The sequence below is a fragment of the Pogonomyrmex barbatus genome, unplaced genomic scaffold (genome assembly GCF_055798465.1).
Source record: "Pogonomyrmex barbatus isolate J1 unplaced genomic scaffold, ASM5579846v1 scaffold13, whole genome shotgun sequence".
Classification (NCBI taxonomy): domain Eukaryota; kingdom Metazoa; phylum Arthropoda; class Insecta; order Hymenoptera; family Formicidae; genus Pogonomyrmex; species Pogonomyrmex barbatus.
This window is the reverse complement of record NW_028297109.1, coordinates 1,465,412-1,483,914: the sequence shown is the minus strand read 5'-3', so window position 1 is coordinate 1,483,914 and position 18,503 is coordinate 1,465,412. Positions and strand designations below refer to the sequence as shown.

Genomic DNA, 18,503 nt, shown 5'->3' with positions numbered 1-18,503 from the left:
AAACGTTTTTTCTCTTCGGAGAAGCTATATTGCCTAATGAAACCTTTTTTTAAAATATTCCTTATATAACTGTGCAGACTTGCGTTTTGGCAAAAATTTATAATAAATAAAATACATTAACTGCACTTGATCCGCGAAGAGCTACACGATCTGCACGTTATGTTAAATTTTATTTTGATCTTTTTTTCAAAAAATGGCTCTATAGCGACCTGCTAATGATTCTACTAATTACAAATATCACGATTTTTATATGATTCTCTTTGTATTTTTACCATAATAACGCTTTAACGAATTCGTAATTCGCAGCCGACCTGAGAGGTCTTCATGATGTCTTCTGCCAACCCTTAAACAACGGGTTAAATTTGAAAGCTGCCAACTGCAAAAATAAAAACTTCATTTCTAACCTAATTTCTTGTTGTAAACATTTGTATTTATATTTCAAAGCATATATTTATATAATACTTACTTTATTATACTTTAAGTCACACTCTACATACTTTCTCTTTGTCATGAATAGATTACAAGATCAAAACCGATTTTGGATTTGCTATTGGCAATTCTGCTGGCCAAATTAATCGGTCGATAGGGTTAATCGAAATTGATGACACCGCTCCTATTAATTTAAAATTAAATCATAATAATAGTAATAAATAAACGTTATCTTCCTTTTATTATTCTCAGGACAGTTAAAACAATCGATAATATCAACGTTCTTCAATTATTCCTGGGCCCACAGAAGTTAGATAACAATTTCCCCAAAAATAGAGGGGACAATGTTGGTACCAACGAAATCCTCTAAACGAAATAATTTTAGTGTCTATGGATTAGAAGCACTGTTCAAGTAGTAATCTGTTGTTTGCACATTTTTTTTTTACATATTTGAAGGTTTGGCCGTCAAGTCTCGAGCGATAGTGGGGGAACTATAGGCGTCGCCTTTGAAATCGAGTCAAAAAGGACAACTAATTTCGAGCATTGATTTAGATAATGTTAATCTTGAATTGTCACCAATATTGGAATTATTCAAGAACAGACATAATAGATTTAACTATTTTGGTAACTTAAAACCCATAATAGCAGAAAGAAGCAAAAAATATGGAACAAAAGGATTACAAAAAAATCAAATTCATCCCTGTTTGTTGCTATCTTTCTTTAATATTGTATAAAAATGTTCCTTTAGAATTTGGCACCCTAAGAAATATAAAAGTTATAAAGAAGATGATATATGGTCTTTTAAAAACAGTTCCAGAAAAAGTATCAATATCAAATGCTTTCAAAAAAAAAATGAGACCAACAAGAGTCACTGTAGCATCATTAAACATACAATATAAAACATACAACAATTTGTAAAGCAATTAGATGTAGGTTTTATTGACATTAAGTAAATTACAGAGTTTCAATCTTGTATCGATGTGAGATGCGATTTTTTATAATTTTTGTAATTTTTTTAGATTTTCAAAATTAAATGGTTGCATTCAATTGATAATAACAATGGAAAAATAATTATATTGAAACTATTATATTGGTTTAAACAATATATTATTAAAATTTTCTATAAATATGTGGTTTTGACAGCATTTAAGAAAAAATGGGTTTATATTACAAAAGATAATTAATGCAAAATGATAAAATTTAACGAAGAGAAAGAAAATATTCGTGATTTCATGCCATAGATGAAATTAAATAGGAAGCGTAATATTGCGATATACATATTAATTCCAAGTTTTTCTGGTTTAATGTCTTGTGTCCACGATGTTAGAAATCGGTCCGAGATCTCGGATGAAAAGAGAATTGACCAATCGCATTTAATTGGCCGAATTATTCAAACGTAATTGGTCAATTCTCTTTCCATCCGAGATCTCAGACCGATTTCTAGCATCGTGGACACAAGGCATAAGAGCTTTATTTATAGCAAAGTATATAAATGTTTAAGAAATATTTTTTAATGCTATTTATACTATAAAAAAATATAAATATTAAATATGTAACATGTATGCGTGTGTACGCACCCACGCACGCGCGCACGCCCGCATGCGTGTATGCCATATATGCGCATATACATATATAGATTGCATGCGACATATATAACATGACAGTGAGTACACACCGAATTGGTCACTTAGAGAACGTTGCCCGCACCACGTGTCACTTTCTCCAGTCATTAGCAGCCACGCATTTCCGAGTGAAGAGTTTGGTTTGTTGCTTATTATATATATATAGGTAAAATATAAAAGTTATATTGTAATTAAATTTTTATAGGTTTCTAGAAAAAATTAGGAACGGCATACCTGAGTACAATGTGACGTTCAATCCTAATAAAATACAATCAAACGCAAGTTTATGGAATAGATCCACCAAAGTAAAATTTTTAAAACAGATTATAACATTGTAAAATCGGATCTGATAAAATATTGGAACTGTATTCTTATTATTTATTTTAAATTTTTCTTTAGTCAAAATACAGTGGAATTAATCATTTTTATTTTATGTTAATGTAATATCAATTTTTTTATTTTGAAATATTGTCTATTGCATCGATCGCAGCATTGTAAAATATGATACAGATGTACGTGCGATCTTAAAAAAAAATAAATTATATTAAAATCGCAAAATGCAAATACTTATATTAATTTTGATGTGAGCTATAATTTCATTTTCTTATATGCTCGCAATTATGTTTCTTTATAAAACAAATACTAATTGTATTATGATTAATAATAAATTTGCTTATTATAATAGACAAGAGATTAAAATTATCTAAGAAACATCTTGAAATTTTGAAAATATTTTATGAAACTATCAGAAAGATACTTTGATGTCTTTAAGGTGTCTCGTATTTCAATTCAAGATGTCTTAGATATTCTTTTAAAATGTTTTTATTATGATGAATAATGATGATAACTTTTAGATGTATAATTTCGATTGCTAATTAAAAACATTTTAAATATTAATATAAATAGTAATATAAATAGCTAGGCATATTTATACTAAAAAATATATTAATTTGAAAAGTTTTAAAATATTTTAAAAGAAACACCTCGTAAGACATCTTTTAGACATATGTCTCTGCCTGAATATCTTCTCTACTATTAATAATTTTCATCAAATATATAAAACATTTCTTACCGTAGAAAAAGTATCCATTGATATTACAAACATTTTTCCTGCTGTTAATACACAAGGTTCTCGCGTTTTCATTATCATAAAGATTAAGATCTTTCTTGTTCGAGATGAAGTTTGATACCAAGCTATGTTCGTTCTGTAAATAAAATATGTTTTATATTTCAGATTATATTTAAAGTTCGCTATCAGTCAAGTAGAATTCTTTTATTTAATTTTAAATTTTAAGCAAGAATAAATTATAAATTAAATTATAAATTATAAATTATAAATTAAATCACTTCATCGAATATAGTAAATTATCGGTTTTACAAAATGTTGATCTATGTACACACATGCACGCACGCATCACACACAAACACGCGTGTACACACACGCATGCATACACGCACACACACACACACACACACACACACACACACACACACACACAGAGTATACTCTTGAGTAATTATGGATGCATTTGATGTTATAAATATTTCGAAGCGTTTGATTTAACTAATCAGGATAAAGAATTTTATGAATATCAGTTAAAAAATGCTTTGAAACATTTGTAGTATGAAAAGTAAACTTCTCTTTCCCTCATATTTATAACAATTGTGTTATTGTTCCGATATTCATGTTGGTATTGAAAATCTATAATATATACGAATTTTCAAACATCCAAACTATTTTTAGTATTGGTAAGAAATATCGGAACACAATTCTAATTTAATGCTAAAAACATATATACGTACAAATTAGTATGAATATATATGCTATGATCGATTAGACGTTGCGCTTGAAAACTCTCGAAAAATAAATGTACTAAGAGTGCACAAGAAAATGTTATTTGTCTAAAAAATTCTTCTGGTTTGTCCATGTTCGTTACTGCCTAAAAAGGTTTAGTATTTCAATTGCAAAGAAGTCAAGAAATATTTTTAAATATAAATCTATTTTTTTCAATTAACGTATATTGCTAGATTATTTGTTAATATACTTCTATTTTAAATAATAAGTTTAATTAGATTTTGAAACAATTAATTATTTTTTCTGTATTAGTTTAATTAAGAAATTTAATTTTCATAAATTAAATTTACAGTATAGCATTATCATTAAAATGAACAAAATCGACATACCGTAACGCCTGTCATGCTTATGATAAGCATATTAAAACCTGCTATTACCAGAAACATTTGATTAAACACTCCTTCGATGAGACTGGCGAATCTTTATATACGTGAATATTATATAAAAATGTAATATTTTTAAATTAGATATTATTTATTAAGTGTACATTTTTCGCGTTTAATAATTCTGTATTACGACACAAACCTTAAAGCTCTTTTATGTGCATAAATATTGCTTATAATACTTTCATATGGTTTATCATCCTCTATAAGTGGATTAAAATTTATTTCTAGATTATCATCTTTTATTATATTTCCCAATTGTTGCCTAAAGCAATCGCGCGAAATTCGCATGAATTCCGAAATTATTTATTTTATAATATGTTTATTTATTAATATATAGGAATTAAATGTAAAAAATTAGAATACTTAGTGAAATTTTTACCCGATGATCATAAATAGTCCGCAAACGTGCTGCACTACGATTACATACATCGTATCTGCTGCAATGGCTATGCTTACACAAATGATGGCTGTAAGGTATCCATGAATTAAAATTGGAAAATAATATTTTTCCATATCGATATAGTACTCAACTTGATGTAACAATGGTCGGGTTGTATCATTTGAAGAAGAACCCAGTAAGAGTGGTTGTAATGGTACTAACATGAAGAACACCAACGCGGAATAAAAAGCGCCTAAATAGATTCCATTAATCTTGATCATTTTTTATTTTTCATCCTTAATTTCTGTTTTTTAAGATAAAAATCACTATTTTGTGTGTTTTGGATTCTTATTAAAGATAAATCTTATTAAACAAGATTCTATAGTAAAAAGGAACATACGCTAGACTGTTTTAATCAGTATTAAATATTTTTACAAATTTTCTCAAGAATTTAAGAAGTCATTGAATTTTTTTCTTTATTGCATATGCAATAATTATGCTTACTCGCGTATATAATAGTAAATGTCCGTCCATTCTGTGCATAATTATTAAGTATCTTGATGTATGGAGATGTAGTTAATAACTGCCAATCGTATTGTATTTGATCAAAAAGTGCTCTAATCTATAATCAAATTTTATAGTATAAAAAGATATCAAGATTTCATTGTGTTGGCAATTGTTTAAATAGTCTCGTCCAGAAACAGTTGCTCTTTTTCGCATAATTAATAATTGCGATAACACAGACGTAAATATTTTGAAAATATTTTTAAACTATATTAGTAATGTATATATGCTACATGTATATACCTTTGTTGCTTTTAATATACAAGTGATTAATTTTACTCCACATCCTATATCGACTACCAACGGAGAAAGAGAATCGATAAACACATCAATATTATCAATGGATAGCAAACCACATACCTATTTAAAATGTGAAATTATAAATACCAAGCGTACGACATTTATAAATATTGCTTTTATATATAAAACAGATTACATTGCAAATGTAATTATTTAAAGAAATAATTTTGTTTATAATAATTATAAACAAAAATTAATACGCAATGATGAATTAAATTTGCGATATTCAAATATGTATCGTCATACTTTGGCGACAAATTGCGAACCAGCCAAAGACACTATAATGATAATAATAGCGTTGCTACTTCTGTTTGTTTGATATGGCCATTGTCCGATACATGACAGAAGGACTTTATTAATTCTGTAATTGCTTCCATCGAAGAACTGCATTTCACACGTATATCAATAGAACTGTAGAAGAACAATATGTTCAGAGAGAACTGTCTAGAGAGCTTTTATCCTTTACTACGTTCGCATGCATTATTGCCTTTAATAATTCTCTCTGTAAGCGTTTCGTCGGCACCATTGCGAAATTATATTAATTGCTCGCTTATAGCCGTAGTTAATAGCTAGAGAGTGTTGGATAAGTTTCATGTTGTTTGAACCTCTAAGACTTAAGGTTTTGAGATAGCTCTCACTGTTCCGTGCGACCATAACATCTTTGTATCGTATATAGAACAAAATATTGTATTTTATATTTATTTTTGAACAAGTTTTTCTCTATTTCTTTTTGGCTAATAGTGGACAACGAAAATTCTGTACTTTTTATATTTTTAAAATTGCTTTTTTAATCTTTCTCAAGTATTTTAATTTATATTTTAATATTAAACTTAGAACGTTTTTGCAAAAACACACACACACACACACACACACACACACACACACACACACACACACACAAAGAGTGACAGACAGACATATAAATATTAGAAATCAAAAAAGAAAGAATATATTTATGTAGAAAATATTAAATGTTATAAAACTTTTTTAACATAAAGCATGAACATTTTTTATATTATTATTGCATTCAAATTGTGCAGTTTAAAAATTTAGGGAACAGAATGGGATGTTCTCTTGTCATCTCGTTCATCTGTTAGCTGTTAGGTTTCTAAGGCCTTTCTGGACACGCACATTTTTATAAATGTCCCGTTCATTTTAAATGTCATAGCATTCATTTATATAACATATATTTTTATCATTTTTTATTCCACGTGACAGAGACGGAAAAGGAGTGCTTTCATCATTATTATGCGAATCTCACGAGTTATTCTTTGAATGTGACACGTATCATGCAAAGAAGATTTACGCGTTATGATGTGAGTATAGTGTGAGTTTAATACATTACTCATAGGTGATAATTTTTAAATTTTGTCTATACAAAAATGTGTTATATATCAATTTTATATCCATAACATACATACTGCTTAATCGGATATGCAGAGGCAATTTGATACTTCCACAACTGCTGAAGACGATTTCTCATCAGATATTGATCTACTAAATCCAAAGTAACGATTAATCTCTAATCTTTATCCATTTATCAATTACATTTTAGAAAAGTGTAATCACTGGTCTTGTATTTTTCAAGAGTGACACAATCTTGTCAAAAACTGAGATTTGCTCGTCGACTATCAAGAAACGAGAAAAACAATCGATTAAATTTTTTTAAATTGCCATCGAAATCATTATATTGCTGTAAACATCCAGTTATTAATAATCAAATTATTGAAACAAAATTATGTAAGTGATGTAAGTGTTAATGAAATTCAAATATGCGAGTTCCAATTATGTTTGCTAAAAGAATCCATATGTTATTGATGTTTGACAAAAATGTCTGATATAGAATAATTTTGAAAAAAAGTATTCAAATTTTTTTCAGATTTTTTAAATTGTTTATTATGATTAAATTTTCATACACAAGTTATTTAATGAAAATACATTTTAGTTGCCAAAGAGATTGATCGAGTTGCTAACACGTCGCAACGTATTTCAAATATTGAATCTTCCGCATCGTATGTATGTTTGAAAAAATATGAGGTAAGATCTGAAGAATATAAAGTATATAATTTAGAATATTTGGATTCAGACTTTCTTCATCAAAAGTGTATTAACCTTTTACACATTATCATTTGCAATCACTATAGAATAAAGATGAATTTTAAAATATATTTTTTATCGCATTTGAATTTATAATTGTCTATTGTTTCCTATATTATACAAAAATTTTGGATTATAATATAAATTTAAAATATAAATTTTCTCTGATAATTGAGACGCGAATGAGTTCACAAAGATAAACTATTGTTTTCGGTGGACTAATGTTTTCTAGCCACAAGTAACTTTCGAAGAAAGGTATTCAAGCAAGGGTGCAAAGTTTGAACGTAAATTCAACGACAAAATTTGGTAATTATTTAAAAAATTAAATTAAATTAAACTAGTTGTACATAATTATTCATTGCCATTAATTGCCATAAAGTAAGGGACCAAAAGGGATTTATTTTATGTCTCATTTATGATGCTTATAATATACTGTATTAATAATAGGAAAGAAAACAGTACGCCACGGATCATACGGGCCATTCGACAGAATAGCAAAAAATGTAAGTTACCTATTAAAATTAGAATATTTATTAACTTAAATTGTGTAATTTAGTTAGTTAATTTTAAAGCAGATCAATCGATAACAACCAATCAACCACAAACGGGCAACAGCAAAAACAGCGTTGTTGTACTTTATCACGGTGAGTCGAATATTCCTCCATCATCTTCGAAGGCTCTCGTGCAACTTTCGAAATCCGATCAAACAGTAATAGAAACATCACGCATATCACAATTGGAAGTTGCAAGTTCTGCATCACCTGATAAGTGAGTGATATCAATTTAGCAAAAGATTATTATACAAAGAAAATAAAAAAAAAAAACAAAGGGAATGTTCGATGATTATACATTATATGTTTTATATTTTTACACGAAAAATAATGTTAAAAGGGCAAGAATTTTAGAAACTCCGGAGATTTTGTCTCCGAAATATCCACTGCGTCGACGACAGACTTCTTCCAGAAGATATCGTCATGTATTAAGACAGCAGCCGTCTCTAAATATAAACATTTATCACGCAAATCGAGTTGAACGAATTGCATCCCCATTATATCAGTGGAATCCATCTACAAGGCAGATAGAAATAAATTTAAAACAAAAGGATCTAGAGTGTACTGCCAAGCTTTCTAAAGAGTCTGTTAAGTTGCAAGAGAGAACAGTTACTTGTGATAAACACGCAACGATTCAGAGATCATCTAAGTATATCGACGAAGAAAGAAAGAAACAATGTTCACTTGTTGAAGTCACGGCTTTAAAATCTATGGACCATTGTCCGGAGTAAATAATTTAGAATAGATCGGATAATTAATAATAGAATTAAATAAAAAGAATACAAGAGCGATATAACTTTGTAGGAAAGTAAAAGTTGAGAACGCAAAAGACCGAAAACAATCGACACTTTGTTCAAGCAATCCAATGTCAATTTACCCCAAAGAAACGAGTGTTAAGTCAGCATGCATTAGCGTGAATGAAAGTGACAAAACAAATCGTGTGTTTCCTTTCCAAGCTACACCTAGTGGTAATCTCAAGATCATCCCAAATCAGGTGAGAAAGATCTCATTTTAAGAAATACTAGAATAAAACCCTTCCAGAAATGTCGGTCTCGAAGCAGACATAGCATAGTTGTTCTAGGTTGTATTTGAGTCGAAGAAATTTAGCGTTTTAGTCGCTGATCCGCGATATACAAAAGTCAACATTAAGGCCGAGGTTAATCGACCTGGTGCTGATGTCAGCACACCTGTTTCTGACTCTTCGAATCAAACAAAATATATCGATCTCCCACCTGGCATCACACCATCGGCGATCGATCGGTTGCAGGTAAAACTCAAACGTCTTATAATTATTCTCTTTATATTGTTTAAATGTTATATTTGTGCAATAGGCTCAGAAGAAGCTACCTTTTGTTGAAGGAAGCTATAGATCACGAACGCAATCAAGTATAAACTTCAATCCATCAGAAATGGAACAAAAACATTCGATACGATCAACGTCTCATCAACTTCTTCCAATAGACGAAGTGCCACTTGCCTCGTTAGTTCTCTTAAGTTTGACAATCATTTAATAATAAAATTTTAAGGAGATTGAATATGTCAATTTTGCAAACCTTGCAATTTTTATTTATTTTTATTCCAATCTTTGTTATTTTCTATTTTTGACAGATTAGGATTTACGAACGAACAACCAATTAATTGGAATAATATAATCCTTCCAGAGAAAACTGACTTGTATCAAGAATTAGCTAAACGTATTATAAATTACAAGTAAACAAATCTTATATAAAACTTTTAAATTAATTTTTTTACAAGTACTTATATATTTTAAATAAATATCTTTGATTTGCTTAGGGACAAATTTAAATTGTATAATAACATATTTTACCAGTAACAGTTTATTAAAAATTGGATTATATGTTTAAGCAAACATTTTTTTTTATTTGTGTGTTTTGCCAAGGAATGCTGACTGTATCGTTCGAACGGATCATGATGAGTTTCATTGCCATCTTCTTGTTTTGCAAAGTTACAGTACGTTTTTCGACGAGAAAAATTACAAGGAAATTGATTTATCTGGCGTAAGATCTTATTTAGATTGTACTTGATTAAATATTAAGTAAAAATATTCTTTATAAATATTTTTAAAATATTAATAAAAAAAAATATATATTAGTAAAAATATTCTTTATAAATATTTTTAAAATTTGAAAAAATTGAGTGCCTTAAACTTTGAAAGAGTTCTATACAAAATATTCTAAATAAATTTTGTTTTATTTTAAAATGGAGAAAACAATACAATTAACATTATTAAAATATGATTGGTTATACGGGTAAAATATAGAGTAGAGTGACTTCCAAAGCTTTCTCTATTATTTATGACTGGATGATAAGTCCAATAAATGAAAGTTATCAACTGCTACGAAGAGATAATATACTAGAAATCTTTATGGCCGCACAATATCTCGGTATCAAAGGTGTGATTTTACTTCATATTTTAAGTTTTTATTATGAAATAAAATAAATTTTTTTAAATATAGAGATAAAAGATTTAATTAAAACATTTGAGTAAAATATGAAAACAGTTAATAAAATGGATTTCTGATTAAAAAAACATGTAACTCATAAAGAATTAGAAGAGCAATGCTGGGCATTTATTGACAATGATGAGCTCTTTTCCGAAGATACTGCTTTCTTATTATACTTGGAAGCAAAGAAGATCGGAAACACTGCAGTAATGGAACTAATGGTACCGAGAATTATGAAATTCTTTTTAATGCTTGTTAGCACAAAGGATTTCTTGGAATTGTCAATGGATGAATTGTGCTTATTATTAAAATCTAATTATATTTGCGTCAATAGGTATAATTATATTTTGTTAGATATATTTTATATATAAAAAGATAGAATTATAAGAAAAAAATTACATAATCCACATAATTACTCTTAAGACATGTGTTTGTAATTTTATTTATTAATAAAAAATTATTTATTAAAAACAGATTGTGTATAATAATAAACAGCATCTATTTTTTTTATATAACTTTTTATATAACTTTTAATCCTTTTCTTTTTCCTTTATAGCGAAATGGAAGTTTTAATGTCTGCTGTAAGATGGTTAATGCATAATTGGAATGAAAGAAAACAATATATGTTAGAAGTACTGAAATGTGTTAGATTTGGACTTATAGCTCCATGGCAATTGGTAGATGTCAAAAGAAATCCTGAAAATCCAGAATTTATGGAATTGATGTCTTATCCTGAAGTACAAAAAATGGTGGATGATGGTCTTGCGTATGAATTTTATTTATAATTTAGAAAATTATAAATTAATTAATTAATATAATAGGCAATATAAAATAAAACTTATAAATAAATGGTAATTATTATAATAATTTATTATAGATTTGTTATTATAAAATATTGGTACGGCAATCAGACTGAAGACTACTATCGCTGGATCGATTTGCTTGGACTTAGCGAACCGACTAATCGCAATTGGGCAGGAGAAGACAAAGTAATTTCATTTTAATTAATCCAAGAAACATCTTCATCTATTATTTAATACATAAAATATTATTTCTGAGCAGCTGTTACAAACTGTTACATATTTAAAACCACTGAAAATAATGGTTTATATTACTTGTTTTAGAATTATGTTACGTATCGAGAATTTTTGTTGTATTTAGAAGAGTATCAAAAAACAAACATCTCGGATATGAAAACAAAAAAAATTCATACAAAGCCCATACCTCCTAATTCGCCTCCTGAAGACAGATCACTATTATCTCCAGAAAGAATAGATGCGGATTGCAATAAAAATCATTATTGCATAGATTCACATCTTTTAGGTACAGATTAATACAAATATATTAACATTATAAACATTTTATATAAAGTATAAGATTAATGTATTATTACAGTAAATCTCTTATAACTGACAAAGATAAATAAATTTCGTTGTTGCAAATAATTTTTTATATTTTACAAATTTTCAAGGCACATATTTTTTTATTAAAAACTTAATTTGGTAATTTATATGAAATATTTATATGAATTAAGATGTGACTTGATATTTCTATCAAAATTATTTATTCTGCCTACATTTTTTTTAGGGCAATATAACACAGTTCAATCTAGAGTTCCAAAAAAATATGTGTCAAATGCAACTTCTTCAGGCATGGTGATCACACCTGAAATCTTGACTGATTGTTTCAGTAATATAGGCAGGAATAATAATATAAGAACAGTAAGTATAATTTTAATACATTTTTAAGTTTGAATTATAAAAACATATTATTGAAATAATACTAGATATTTTTATTCATAGAACAAAACACAATGCAATGGAAATAGAAACAATAATTTTACTATTCATGATACAAAATATTGTGGAAAAGATGAACCACTACGAAAATCTTTTGACTTCTCGAAAAATGCTAAATATATGTACGAACATCAACACGATGTTTCAATGGTATAAACACTTTTATTAGACATTATAAAATTGAAATATATGAAAAATATATAAAAAATTAGAAAATAATAAGAAAAAAATGTGAAAAATAAAAAAAAATTTGGTTATCAACTTTTATTTAAAAACATTAAAAATTAATGATATATGCTAGCAATATATAATAATATAAAGCATATAACATGAAATATTTTATAAAAATTTATAAAAAGGAATGTTAAAATATATGTATAATATATATATATATATATTGATCAATATATATAGAGAAATATATAAAAGAATAAAAAACCATTATATAATTGATTGTTATATGTTGATATATAATGTACAACTGTATGGATAAAATGAATGCATAAACTGAATCTTTTATCATTGCGTGCAATAAATAGTTAAATTGCAAAAATAGTAATATTTTTATTAATAGGTAACTGATAAAACAAAAAATCAACAAAAAAAACGAGAAAAAAATATCTATGACTGCAAGCACTGGGAACAAAATGCTATATTTCCCACAAAAATGCAGCCAAAAATAATGAAAAAATCAAGATATATGGAAGATCCTGCTGATTCAGCTAAATCAGAAGAAGAGGCGGCTACTATGATACAAGCTATATATAGAGGATACAAAGTCAGAAGAAAATTTGACGAAGTTAGTAAATTATCTTCATTTGTATATATGCTAATATATAATATAGATATAATATAATATATGCTAATATATAAAATAGAAGAAAAAAATTTCTTTAGGTATTTCTTTCTTCTATAAGTAAAAATTAATTAATAATCAAATTAATTACATATAAAGTAATTGCATAAGTAATATAATTCTTATAATAAAAAATATTTTATGACATTATAGATTAAGAAAACATCCTTCGAAGGGAAACAAAACACTCAGAAAGTGGCCGAGTTGTTATCTATGTCAACAAGCCAATGCGGATGGTCACTTCAGAAATCATTAAATTCAATCAAAGTATCCAACAGTGTTGCAGATTATAATAAAAATGCATTGCATTGAAGGAATGCAAATTTGTTGTATGGAGAGTGTCGACGAATATTCAATAATAAATACATCGAATAAATACACAAAAAGAATAAACTCTTTTTCTTTATATAAAAGATAATTATATGTACTTGTTATATAGTTTTATATAATTGTTTCACTCAAACACGAAAAATAAAAACAAAATTTTTTTCTTTAGATTTAACTGAATCAGCAGGATCTTCTATGTATTGATTTTTTCATTATTTTCTATTGCTTCTTTCTGGGAAATATAGCATTTTGTTCCCAGTGCTTGCAATCATAGATACTTTTTTGTTGATTTTTATATTTTGACGTATCAATTATCTATTAATAAAAATATTATTGCAATTTAAATATTACATGCAATGATAAAATATTCAAGTCGTACAACTGAACAATAAGTATATAAGTCCGATATATAGAAGTCCGATAAGCGAGCAAAAATAAGTAACGTTTAAACTAATAATTAAAATATTTATTGATAACGTACATCAAAAGTTAACATAACATAAGATTGAAAAATTAAACGTTTCGGCTACATAGAGCCTTCATCAACAAAGAAAATGATATTAACCGAATATATAAAAATTAATAAATTGGTATACTTTATTTTACACACACACACACACACACACACACACACACACACACACACACACACACACACACACACACACACGAATACCGCTATCTTTAATCGGCTACATCTTTTATATATACAACTTAGATAATGGGATGTAAATAATGTATATATATAGTATAGCATATCGCTTATCATTATTTTACGTTATTATCTACATCTCATTACCTAAATTGTATATATATAAAAGATGTAGCTGGTTCAAAGATAGCAGTATTCGTCTTATAATAAGACGAATAAGACGTAACAGTTTTTATATCATGGATAGGCCAATCGTGACGGTGGTACAAGGAAAATTACAAGGAATCTTTGAAGAAAATGTTCTTGGTTCTCATTATCTCTCTTTCAAAGGTATACCTTTTGCTGCTCCACCAGTGGGTGAATTAAGATTTAAGGTAATTTACTATTATTAAATTTTTGATTTATCTTTATATGGTATTTCTGTTTAAAATATTTACTTTAAATTTTTATTAAAATAAAAAATATTAAAGATATTAAAAATATTTATTGTAACATATTTACATATCAAGGATAATAAATTCTTAATTCTGATTATCTTAACTTGCGATTATTATAATGTAAAATGTCATTTTACTTGATATTGGATTATATTTCACTATTCAAAATCAGGATCCCGAACCCCCTGCTCCTTGGGAAGGTATTCGAGATGCTTCCAGAAATGCCGGTGATGTCTGTACACAATTGGAGCTTTTTGGAGCATTGTCATCTCAGACAGTTATTGGTAGCGAGGATTGTCTTTATCTTAATATTTATATACCATATAATATTTATCAAACAACAGGAAACTCAGTTATGGTTTGGATTCATGGTGGAGCCTATCTCGAGGGCAATGGCAATGATACTCACTATCGTCCTGATTACTTAATGGCGAAAGACATTATTCTAATTTCTGTAAATTACAGACTTGGTGCTCTTGGTAAGATTTGTGTTCCTAAAAGAACATGTCTCTTTGAGACATTTGAAGAGTTTTCTTATCACTATATTTGCAGAAGATATAGTACACATATCCTCTGATATGTACTCTAAATTTATCTTTCAAGGTTTCTTAAATCTTGATCACAAGGTAGCAAGTGGAAATCAAGGCTTGAAAGATCAAATTGCTGCTTTGAAATGGATCAAAGAAAATATTGAAGTTTTTGGTGGAGATCCAAACAACGTTACTGTTTTTGGAGCCAGTGCTGGTGGCTCTAGCACGCACTTTTTAATGTTATCGCCACTATCTAAAGGTATATAACATTTTTAATAAATAATAATGATAAAAAAATAATTTGTTTAAAGATATTAATTATTATGTCTTTACTATATTTTTTTCTTTTATACTGCTAGGTCTCTTTCAGAAAGCTATTCTTCAGAGCGGTATAAGCACATGTGATTGGGCGATAATAAATCATTCAGACACTAATGCTTTTAAACTTGCATCAATACTTGGTGTTGATTCTAAAGATCCTAAAAAAGTTATTGAATTTCTTCGAACAGTACCAGCTGCCAAAATTGTTGAAACGCAATACAGAGTTCTCACTCCAGAGGTGGAAATTATTTTTTATATATTTCTTCTTTATTTTATGCCCAACACTACACCGTAATACATTATGCAAAGATTTATGCATAACATTAATAAATGTTATGTATAATACTTGCTAATCATTCAAAAGATATGTTCCATACAGGAAGCACGTATTATTTTTATCCCATTTGGACCTACAATCGATGATAAAGCAGAAAGACCTGTTCTTCCATATCCTATTTCTCAATTACTTGACGATGATAATAATATACCAATCATGGTTGGTAATACATCTCACGAATATATCTTTTTTCTTAAAGGTATAAAAAAATTAATAAATTTATAATTAAATATTATATATTATCTGCACATAGATTATATATATTAAAATACATCATTTTATAGGGTGTCTGATTCCTAATGATACACCATTTGTGTGCAAATAGAGCGAGTCAAACTGAGTAGAAAAGTCTTCTATCATTTTGTAATTTTTGTAATTAGTAACGAATTATTAATTATTGAAGATCATGAATGAGCGCATATTCGCTCAGCTCATCGACCAATGTAAGCGATAAAATGCAAACGTTCAAATTGCGTTCGCGGTAGGAGCGTGATGAAATATTTGAAAGTATGCACTATAAGCAGATATCTGTTATTCGTAGATTTTACGTTTAAATATCTCGCTCGTACTAATCGAGAATGCGTGTTGAACGATTGCACTTTACCACGTTGCATTTGCTGATGAGCCGAATGAATACGCGCTAATTCGATTTTTAATTCGATGATAATTAATAACTTGTTACTAATTGTGAAAATTGTAGAGGATTTTTTGCTCAGTTTCACTCGCTCTATATACACATAAGCAATGTATTGTTAAGAATCAGATATCTTATGTGTGTCTATATACATGATTTCTAATAGCGCGCGCGCGTGTGTCACACACACCCACACATACACCCACCCACCCACCCACCCACACACACACATACACTCCTTACACACACACACACACACACACACACACACACACACACACACACACACACACACACACACACACACACACACACACACACACACACAATGATTTTTAATGTGATTTTTTTTCAAACTCGTAGATTATTTGTTTGTTAATAGATACCAGCCAGGAGACTTTAAACATAATGTATGCGAATATATCGCGATACATAGAATATTTTATAAATTCGCAGAATTCTGTAAAGATAATGCAGTTGACAGATCGAGTTAAACAATATTTTCATAATAAACCATTTACTGAAGAAAGTATTCCATCTATTATACGATGGCTAAGTGATATACATTTTAAAATTCCTATTAAAAATTTTGTGAATAAAAGAAGAAAAAAAACTCAAGTATCGACTTATTTCTATGAATTTTCTTATGTTGGTAGTCAAATAACTCCAACAAAGTTTATGCTTAGAAATAATATTAATAATTTTACAACAATTGGTACATGTATTACAAAATTTTTTTTACTCAAAAATTTAGTTTTATCTGTTTACTTTAAATACAATTTTTAATTTTACAAAAAATTTTATTTTTAGGAGCTTCCCATATTGATGATTTGACATATCTTTTTTACTTGCCTAAGTGTAAAGTTGATGATCCTGAATCATCGACAATAGGTACAGAAGATCGGAAAGTTTTAGAAATTCTTACGAGAATGTGGACCAATTTTGCAAAGACAGGGTAGGTACGATTTTTAGAAGCTATGTAATACGAAAAGATATTGATAGAAAAGATTGTAATAAAATAAAATAAAAATTTCCTATGTTTATAGGAATCCCACTCCTATCTTAGATCAGTATGTAACTATTACTTGGTTACCTGCAACAGAGGATGCTTTTAATTGTTTAAATATTAGCGATACTCTTCAACTTGAAATAATTACTGATCATGATAGCATGTCGTGAGAATCAGCATTGTAAAAATCCTGTAAATGCTGTAACATTCCTATAGATTTATATATATATATATATATATATATATAATTATAATGATGTCATGATCTATGTTTCATGATTTTACTTTCCACGCATCCAAACTACATATATAATCGCTGTACGTGAAAAGTTTCACGTGAAATGTCAAGGTGTGAAAAATGAAAAGTGAAAAATTGCACGTAAAGTTACATGATTGATTCCCATTGATCAGCAGTAATATATATATATATATATATATATATATATATATATATATTAGGTGTACAAAAAAGTTCTGAGCTTTAGATTTCATACAACCGAAATAACAATTTAAATTTTATATATCTTCTCACCCTTTTATGGTTTTAAAGCGTTGACATTGCCTTCTAAAATGCCATATGGTTTGGCGTTTGATGCACATAACCTCAACAATCAGTAGTGTTCACGATGGCAATAACAAAAGAGCATATTCGATTTTTCATCCACTTCGCGTTTCATCTGAAAAAAATGCTGTTGAAGCCACTGCAATGATTTGTGCTGCATATGGAGAGAACGCTGTAAGTCATACTACATGTAAAAGATAGTATCAAAAATTTCGCCAAGGAGATTTCAGTTGAAGATGAACCGCGTGCTGGACGCTCTCAAAAGATTGAAACGGACGAATTGCAAGCACTGCTGGATATAAACTCTGCGCAAACTGAAAAGGAGCTTGCAGAATAGCTTGGCATTACGCAGCAAACCATTTCCGTACGTTTACATACGATGGGAAAGGTT

The 18,503-nt window shown here is 28.3% G+C and overlaps 3 protein-coding genes across 4 annotated transcripts; 2 read left to right on the top strand and 1 right to left on the bottom strand.

Annotated features, from left to right (window-relative positions):
- The first annotated feature begins 1,877 nt into the window (after positions 1–1,877).
- Positions 1,878–13,786, top strand: LOC105424285 (uncharacterized). The gene is made up of 24 exons (XM_089072151.1): positions 1,878–2,191; positions 2,257–2,356; positions 6,754–6,851; positions 6,976–7,043; positions 7,124–7,275; positions 7,481–7,572; positions 7,865–7,938; positions 8,080–8,135; positions 8,205–8,400; positions 8,524–8,910; positions 8,988–9,177; positions 9,265–9,450; positions 9,515–9,663; positions 9,792–9,893; positions 10,084–10,201; positions 10,465–10,597; positions 10,751–10,982; positions 11,205–11,414; positions 11,526–11,637; positions 11,773–11,971; positions 12,236–12,369; positions 12,451–12,597; positions 13,022–13,246; positions 13,457–13,786. Exons 3-24 carry the CDS (start codon positions 6,825–6,827, stop codon positions 13,613–13,615), a joined length of 3,348 nt encoding a protein of 1,115 aa, XP_088928277.1. The 5' UTR covers positions 1,878–2,191; positions 2,257–2,356; positions 6,754–6,824; the 3' UTR covers positions 13,616–13,786.
- Positions 2,970–5,925, bottom strand: LOC148937542 (odorant receptor 13a-like). Its single transcript, XM_089072266.1, has 9 exons — positions 5,782–5,925; positions 5,479–5,595; positions 5,176–5,293; positions 4,672–4,924; positions 4,432–4,554; positions 4,236–4,326; positions 3,855–3,991; positions 3,124–3,256; positions 2,970–2,984 (listed from the first exon to the last, which is right to left on the bottom strand). The coding sequence occupies exons 1-9, from the start codon at positions 5,923–5,925 to the stop codon at positions 2,970–2,972; spliced, it is 1,131 nt and encodes a 376-aa protein (XP_088928392.1).
- Positions 13,787–14,372: 586 nt separating the features above from the next.
- On the top strand, positions 14,373–17,927 carry LOC105424282 (esterase E4-like). 2 transcript variants are annotated; one of them, XM_089072153.1, is made up of 9 exons: positions 14,373–14,656; positions 14,892–15,003; positions 15,064–15,198; positions 15,323–15,508; positions 15,609–15,808; positions 15,950–16,106; positions 16,924–17,256; positions 17,352–17,496; positions 17,588–17,927. In XM_089072153.1, exons 1-9 carry the CDS (start codon positions 14,522–14,524, stop codon positions 17,718–17,720), a joined length of 1,536 nt encoding a protein of 511 aa, XP_088928279.1. In that variant the 5' UTR covers positions 14,373–14,521; the 3' UTR covers positions 17,721–17,927. The 2 variants fall into 2 exon arrangements, with proteins under 2 accessions (XP_088928279.1, XP_088928278.1); XM_089072152.1 differs by having other exon boundaries at positions 14,377–14,656; positions 14,892–15,198.
- Positions 17,928–18,503: the final 576 nt, after the last annotated feature.

Bases quoted from the DNA above. Each gene is read 5' to 3' on its own strand.
- LOC148937542 (XM_089072266.1), bottom strand. From the start codon at position 5,925: ATGCAGTTCTTCGATGGAAGCAATTACAGAATTAATAAAGTCCTTCTG. The intron at 4,327-4,431 runs GTTTGTGTCGTA...ACGTATATAAAG, and splicing joins GCACATAAAAGAGCTTTAAG to ATTCGCCAGTCTCATCGAAG. The intron at 3,257-3,854 runs GTACGTATATAT...TTTTATTTACAG, and splicing joins ATATATATTCATACTAATTT to AACGAACATAGCTTGGTATC.
- LOC105424285 (XM_089072151.1), top strand. From the start codon at position 6,825: ATGCAAAGAAGATTTACGCGTTATGAT. The intron at 10,598-10,750 runs GTGTGATTTTAC...TAACTCATAAAG, and splicing joins ACAATATCTCGGTATCAAAG to AATTAGAAGAGCAATGCTGG. The intron at 11,638-11,772 runs GTAATTTCATTT...TACTTGTTTTAG, and splicing joins ATTGGGCAGGAGAAGACAAA to AATTATGTTACGTATCGAGA.
- LOC105424282 (XM_089072152.1), top strand. From the start codon at position 14,522: ATGGATAGGCCAATCGTGACGGTGGTACAAGGAAAATTACAAGGAATC. The intron at 15,809-15,949 runs GTGGAAATTATT...TGTTCCATACAG, and splicing joins ACAGAGTTCTCACTCCAGAG to GAAGCACGTATTATTTTTAT. The intron at 17,497-17,587 runs GTAGGTACGATT...CTATGTTTATAG, and splicing joins ACCAATTTTGCAAAGACAGG to GAATCCCACTCCTATCTTAG.